This window comes from Aythya fuligula, chromosome Z (genome assembly GCF_009819795.1).
Source record: "Aythya fuligula isolate bAytFul2 chromosome Z, bAytFul2.pri, whole genome shotgun sequence".
Lineage (NCBI taxonomy): Eukaryota > Metazoa > Chordata > Aves > Anseriformes > Anatidae > Aythya > Aythya fuligula.
Window position 1 is genome coordinate 84,098,493 of NC_045593.1, and position 7,511 is coordinate 84,106,003.

Consider the following 7,511-nt stretch of genomic DNA (forward strand, 5'->3'; position numbering starts at 1 on the left):
GTATTTAGGTGTGAAGGGTAAAAACCTGTCAAAAAGACTATCATAACATCAATTATAAAAAGAATTATTTTAAGCCCCCAAAGTGTGTAAACCCATCCTACTCACCTGACTCAATGTAGTGCAAGCAAAGTACTTCCAAAGGATAGCTTGCAGTAGGATATAAAGCCATCATGTCATCACAGGCCTTTTCCAACTTAGCAGTTTCATGAGGAAGCTTGTAAGGAAAAGAAAACAAGGAGCTATTTGTGTGAATTATCAAATAGGATTGTTCCATGTAGACAGTGTGATCAAGTGCACCTTCAGCAAGTTTGCAGCTGACACCAAGCTGAACAGTGCAGTTGATAGCAAAGACGGAAGAGGAGATGCCTTCCAAAGGGACCTGGATGGACTAGAGAGGTGGGCCCGTGTGAACTCAACGAGGTTCAACAAGTCCAAGTGCAGGGTGCTGCACCTGGGTCAGGGCCATCCCAGAAACGAGCACAGAGTGGGAGAAGAAGTCATAGAGAGCAGCCCTGCAAAGAAGGACTTAGGGGTTCTGGTGGACAAAAAGCTCAGTGTGAGCCAGCAGTGCGTGCTTGCAGCCCAGAAGGTCAACTGTGTCCTGGGCTGCATCGCAAGAAGCGTGACCAGCAGGGGAGGGAGGTGATTGTCCCTTTCTTTTCTGCTCTTGTGAGACTCCACTCGGAGTACTGAATCCAGGTTTGGGGCCCCCAGACCAAGAAGGATGTGGAGCTGTTAAGAGCAGGTCCAGAGGAGGGCCATGAAGTTGATCAATGGGCTGAAGCACTTATCCTATGAAGAAAGGCTGAGAGAGCTGGGGATGTTCAGCATGGAGAAGAGAAGGTTCTGGCGAGACCTTATTGCGACCTTTCTCTGCTTAAAGGGGCCTTATAAAGAAGATAGAGAAAGACTCTTTACTTGGGTAAAGATAGAGAAAGACTCTTTACTTGGGTAGATAATGATAGGACAAGGGGGTCCTATCATTATGGTCTTAAACTAAGAGGAGAGATTCAGACTAGACATAAAGAGAAAATTCTTCACTGTAAGGGTAGTGAGGCACCAGCACAGGCTGCCCAGAGAAATTGTGGATGCCCCATCCGTGGCAGTGCCCAATGCTGGGCTGAATGGGGCTTTGGGCAATCTGATCTAGTCGGTGGCATCCCTGCCTCTGGCAGGGGGTTGGAGTTAGATCATCTTTAAAGTCCCTTCCACTCCAAGCCACTCTACGATTCTGTGACTGATTCTACGACTCACTGACAAAGACTGACTAACAAAACCTTACCTTTGACAGGCACTGAATAAAGTCTTTGTAAAGATTTTGGTGGTCTTCACTGGGAACAAGGTCGGCAGAGTTCACTGCCTCCTCAAATGCATTCAAAAGCTGAAATAAGAAATAATTAGGAGTATAGCAAACAATGACTCTAAGAAAACGTTACCATCATAGTTTAGTGCATACTCAAACCTGGACCCTACTCCTTAAATTTATCCTCATACCAAAAGCAGAGGAAAATGACAAAAAAAATCCTTATCTTGGTGTCTTTGATATTCCTTGGGTCCTTTATCATCTCATAAACACAGAACACATTAGTTTTCCAAAACAAGAAAAAGCAGTAATAAGTTTTATAAAATAAGTACAAGGAATGCAAAATTTGTGGGAGTACAGATGCTTCCTTGTACCCAATTCCAGTTTGAAGGACTTGGTTCCACAAAACCAAAGTTACTATTTGTCAGCCTTCCCCCTGAACTCTGAAGAAACCTGAAGTCCTTAATTCCTTGACACTCTCCCCCTCTCCCACTATTAAATTTTATATAATGTTTCCCACAACCAAAATGATGAATAGTAAGCTGCCTTCAATACCACAACCTTACAGGTTAAGAACTGCAGTAAATTGTAGATTTGCAGGTGAAATCCATTCCTAATCTTTGTGTACCAATCCCCTGCTCACCTCCTACTCCATCTCCCTCACAAAACAAAAAAAACAGACAGCAAGTACTGACTTCAGTGCCTCTTTTTTATAATAGCCCTTAAGGCAGAGCATTTGCCTTCTCAGAACTTATGGATCTAGGTTCAGTCTCCCTCTGTCAAAGTACTTGAACAAGTATTTGCTACCTTTCTGAACCATTACTATCAACCAGAGAAATTTCCACCCTTCCTTGTGAAGGAGGTTCATCTTGCAAGAACGAATAAAACAGATAAAATAAAATTAACTTTGGCCGTAGGGGGCACAGAATCAGTACAACTAATGATCTTTCTGTAATGCTCCAAAGAACTTTAACATTCTCCTACAACATAAAAGCTTACAATTTGTAGGAGGACGGAAATTTTGAACGCAAAAATTGATACCTAAGATGAGCACTAGGTACAAAGAAATGGGAAAACAGCACAAAACTACCTCTTCCAGTTTGCAGGAGAGGAAGAGAAGGAGTCACTTGTTTTGGAGAATGCCTATATTCTAGACTCTATCAGAACTTTCGAATATGCTAGAAGCTATTCTGTTCAGCTGCGTGAATACACTGATGCTTCTTGTACCATGCAGGGGCAGAACAATGCATCACCACGGTACAGGGCAAACCTGGGCTCCCACAGAACTTAGGAGGCAGTTAAGGACAAAGCTCCAGGACAACTGTTTGTGTTCAGATGCCCAATACCACTGAAGTTTCACTTCAGACAGCAACACCTTCACTGTTTCTGTCAGATGCTACAATCACCTACCTTTTTCCTGAGAAGCTGGGTACCACTGAATGCTAATGAGAGAGTCACATGATGGGTACTTTAAGGCTTAATTTGAATCTAGCTGCTCTGTGTACATATATGCATCTGATGATAAATAGGAATGGAAAAACATTACCATTTGCACAGTCTGATTGTCCTGGCTCTGTTCACTGTCTGCCAGTAACTGGATCATCCTTTTCCAAAGCTGATGAAGCTCTGCTTTTTCTGCACCTTCCTCCTGTTTTATCCTTATTAGTTTCTGCCATGTTTCAGCAACCTGTCAATAGGAGACAAACAAGCTATGCTGTAACTCTTTAAATTCAACACAATTTCCAAGTACTGTCAACTCCAAGAAACACGCATTTCACTTTCCTCTCTTAAAATGGCACACTGCTGTACAAGACGGTGACATTCTTTCAAACAGTCAAAAGATATCCTAATTTAAATTAAACCGCTATACTGCTAGAGTACTTCCACTTCTACACTTACTTACATTTGCATAGCACACTATTGCAAATATATACTTGCATCATTTATTGAAAATTTGAAAAGGAAGATTTAAAGCTATCCTCACCTGCCTTGTTATTGGACAGAAAACCCAGTGCCAGCCAGACTGAGTAATTAAGGATCACATGGAGAAAAACGAATGCTTTCAATATAGAGAGAGAGACATTGAAGGAGAGGAAGTGAACACTAAATTATAACACAAAATGAAAACAGTATATACTGTTTAATAATAACATTGCGTGGGGACTTGTCTACCTTCCAAGGTACGTAAAGGTGGTACCAACAGCATGAATTCTGACTCTGGTTCCTTGAGAAAACAACAGAAAAAACAGACAAACAGTCCTCCTACAAACAGAGTATCTGTCAGATCTACACTACTACAAACAGAAATACAAGAACAGTAGCAATATGTGCTGAAATTACAGCGTGGAAAACTCAGCAAGACTAAGAAAGAATAAAAAGGTTGCTCAGGCCTAACATAGGAAGGAAACCACAAACTAAGCTTATCACTAAATTTAGTTTCAGAAACTGCTATGCAAAGAATCTTTGGGTAGATTAGGCCAAAGTCTTCAGCCTGATGCTTAAAGAGAAGGAAAATCTCCCATTTCCCATTGTCAGAGGAAAAGGGGGAAGATGGTGTTGTGTGTAAGCACACACCACAAAAGTGAACAGAGTAGCAGCAAAGATAAGTATTCTGTAATAACACCAGCCTGCACATAACACTACTGTTGAACTGTACAGGTGTTTAACAGCTCCACCTCGTGGTAACCTGCCAAGAGCCATCCCTGCAGTGCTCACGCTGACAAGGTCTTTAGGAGTGCAAGGAGGTCTGAAGCTTGTGGTGCACCAGAGCAGATTTTCATGTCCTTATCGTGCTCACAGAATCTGGTACCTAATCCATGGTTTTTATGTAAATTCCACCTCACCCTCTGGCATGAAACAACCTAGGAAAAGATTATCCCATCAGTGGAGAACTGGCCAAGCTAGGCAAAGGGTAAGTTCCTCTCACATGCTGTGGGTAAATGTGCATTTGGTATCATGCTGGACTTCTAGAAATCAAACACAAGGATGATATTGCACCCTTCCAGCCTATACACTAATATTTTTGTCAAGTTTTGCCAGTTAAGCAGGTGCCATCCAATTCTTTTACGCAGAGGGAGGAAAAAAAAAATAAAAAAAGAATATGGTAAAAGAATATAGTTAAAAATCTGCCTAGTGATCCAAAAGGAGATTCTAAATGATCCAAAACACCTTGATCCAAGAGCCCAAAACACCTATGGATTCCTTCATGAAGACTAGCTAGTTCTAGCAAGAAATTTCCTTTAGATCAGAACAGAGAAATGACATTAGTCACTTACCTCTAAATATTTCTTTTCTTGATGATATAGTTCCACAAGCTTGTTACATACATTACACCATTTCTGCTTGTCTCCACTAGAAAGAAGAAAATCAAACAAGCTAAGATTGCCATAAAATAGCAGTACAGTTCAAATTCTGACAAATGAAGTTTTAGTTCAGTTAACAAAAAAATATTTAGAACATTGCAGATTACCTTAAAAATCAGTGCTATAACTGAGTAAACAATTCCTTTAAGGGACTGGGCTTTTCTGTTTGATCTGTTTTCAAATTAAGGAAACAACTGTAACCCTCCAGCCAGCTACACTGACAGCTAAGAGTTACTTTTGTTTAGAACTGTATCTGTATGAGCTGGGTGACATCCATTCCCTGTAAAGGAGGGAAAAGTTAAGTCCGCTTACTAATGCAGGCTTGGTACCCTCAAAGCTAAATGCATCAAGGCAGTGAGGTTACACAGATGACAAGTGACAACATAAGAATCTTCTGAAATGCTAACCTCAACCACAACTATTCCAAAAGATTTTGCTCTATTAAAAGAGGCAGAAATAACATAGCTTTTCTGTACCTGCATAAGGTGAAGTAACCTGCACTTACCAGTGGCTTAAAAAAGACAACTGGCAATCTATCCTGGCAATCATATCAGCTATGGCATTCACTGAACTTTTGTGAGCTAAAAACCTTTGACTGAATTATAGTACAATATTCTTTACCTTTCATAGAGTTCCAAGAGCTTTTTATAAACATCTGCTAAGTCTCCTTTGACATCGGTTTGGTTGGATTTCTCATATAAATTTGCTAATCCCTTTAAAAAAATAAGATCAGAAAATAAGTAACATTTGATGTCTGCAGTTATGAATTAAATTTACATTGCAAGTTCCGCCTAAAAAAATATGTTGCCTTCACATGTTAATGCAGTAATCTCTGAGCAGAATCTACATTGATATTCCTGTATCTATTTTAAAATAATAGCTTTCCTCGCTTTATTAATTAATACAACTATTTGAAACTTTTAAATGTTACATAATGTTGCCTGCAAATTAGATTATATACAAATCCAGACTATATACAAATAGCACCTCACCAGATAAAAGCTTTATATCTAAGTACCACACCACCTTGTACATGTATAATAACAGAAAGCCAGAATCTGACGGCTGTGGAAGTTTCCATACACCCTGAAATGAGGCACTAGTATTTATACTTTAAGAAGCTATTTATATTGAACACTCAATAAACCTTACTACAATAAAAATATCAGATTCTGACATCTGCAAGAGACCTACCGTGCAACTTTATGCTTCACGAGTCGCCAAATAACTCAACTGAATGCCATATACTGCTAGGATGTCACAACACCAGCAGTACACATTACTTTAAATGTATGTTGTTATTTTTTAAGTAACATCAAAAATTAATAACAATCCATTTCATGCTGGAAAAATAAGTTTCTAGATAAAACATTTTATTGTATACAAGAGAAGCACTCTCAAATGTTTGTTAAGTTATGAGCATGGCAATTCGAAGCACAGATAAATTTACTGTATGTCCTTCAGTTTACATTCTTCCTAGCACATTTCGCTGCTATCTTGTCTAGAGAAGAAACACACGCTTAAATGCAACAGAGCTAAAATTCATGCTTCTACACACACACAACCACCCATGGCTTTAGTTTGTACACACGTAACATTAACTTCTGTTACCGAAAAGCTCCGTACAACTTAGTGCCTGAAGAAAACTCAACGTAAATATTAACTCAGCTTTGTTCCCATACTGAACTCCACAGGAATACTTTTCATGGAAAGAAAAAATGAATCTGGTCACACACTTACCTGCCATGCCAGCAGCTGGTTTGGTTCAATTTCAATAGCCTTCTTATATGCTCCTTTGGCCTGATCAGGCTGTTCTAGCTCAGCAGCTGCCAGGCCAATAAATACCCAGGCATTGTAGTTATTTTTTTCTTGCTTTAAGACTGCCTAGAAACACGCAATTTTAGGTGAAAAGGATGAACGCAATGCATCTCACAGATTCATGCACTGAGTTTTCTCATTAAGGTTTGGTGAATTCCTCTTTATGATAATATTAAAAGTTAACTCATTTTTAGGGAAAGGTTAAGGTTCGTAACTTGAGATTTTTATGCCACAAAATGTTTCACATTGGAACTGTTCCACTGAGTGGAACAGAAATTAAGCTGTGCGATTAATCTTAACTATTACATTGGTGAGGTACAACACACTCCAGAGAACTACATAGTTCTAAGCGTATGGGAACAGCAAACAAAAAGTACAAAGCACTTTACTTTCCAAGTAAATAATTCTTACCTTGCAATGTTTTAAGGCTTCCTTATATTCTTTATTTCTTATGGCTTCTCTAGCGCTCTTTAATGCTGCTTTCACCTCCTTATCTGACATTGTGGCTGCTAAATAAAACCAACACATAATTAGTTAGTACAGAAGAATTGTAAAACCATCTAGGTTGGAAAAGATCTTTATGATCATCAAGTCCAGCCATACAAACTGAACTCAGAACATTGCTAATGTCCTAATGTAATAGCATAAAGAAAGCAGAAAGCATCCCGAGCACTTTAGTTACTGCAACATGCCTAAACTGCACACTGAATGATAATTCCCTAAAACTTGCTGAAACAAATACTATAGTTAAGATCAATTGGTCACGCTTAGTCTCAACGCAGGATTACTTCTATACTCCAAACAGTTAAGTGATACGCAGCACTTATCCTAAGCCTTGACACGAACTTCATTCTGGGATAATCCTCAATGGGATGAGAGGTGTTGTATGACAGGTACCATAGTTTAAGTTGTGGAACGTCAGCACATGAAAGACACCATATGTACGTTCCCGTAAGGCAGGAATTGCTGCACAGTGAGCACCAGACATGTTCTCAAGGGGCTCCTGAGATCAGAGCTTTTAATTTTCG

At 39.4% G+C, this 7,511-nt stretch overlaps 1 protein-coding gene across 1 annotated transcript in view; it reads right to left on the reverse strand.

Moving 5' to 3' along the window:
- Positions 1 to 7,511, reverse strand: part of TTC37 (tetratricopeptide repeat domain 37) — a 48,426-nt gene that overhangs the window by 40,317 nt on the left and 598 nt on the right. The window contains exons 2-8 of the mRNA XM_032205926.1: positions 6,895 to 6,992; positions 6,406 to 6,549; positions 5,287 to 5,378; positions 4,579 to 4,654; positions 2,850 to 2,990; positions 1,283 to 1,381; positions 106 to 214 (exon numbers count right to left, since the gene is read on the reverse strand). Of these exons, the coding sequence (XP_032061817.1) occupies positions 106 to 214; positions 1,283 to 1,381; positions 2,850 to 2,990; positions 4,579 to 4,654; positions 5,287 to 5,378; positions 6,406 to 6,549; positions 6,895 to 6,984 (751 nt within the window). The 5' untranslated portion in view covers positions 6,985 to 6,992. The remainder of the gene's footprint in view (positions 1 to 105; positions 215 to 1,282; positions 1,382 to 2,849; positions 2,991 to 4,578; positions 4,655 to 5,286; positions 5,379 to 6,405; positions 6,550 to 6,894; positions 6,993 to 7,511) is intronic.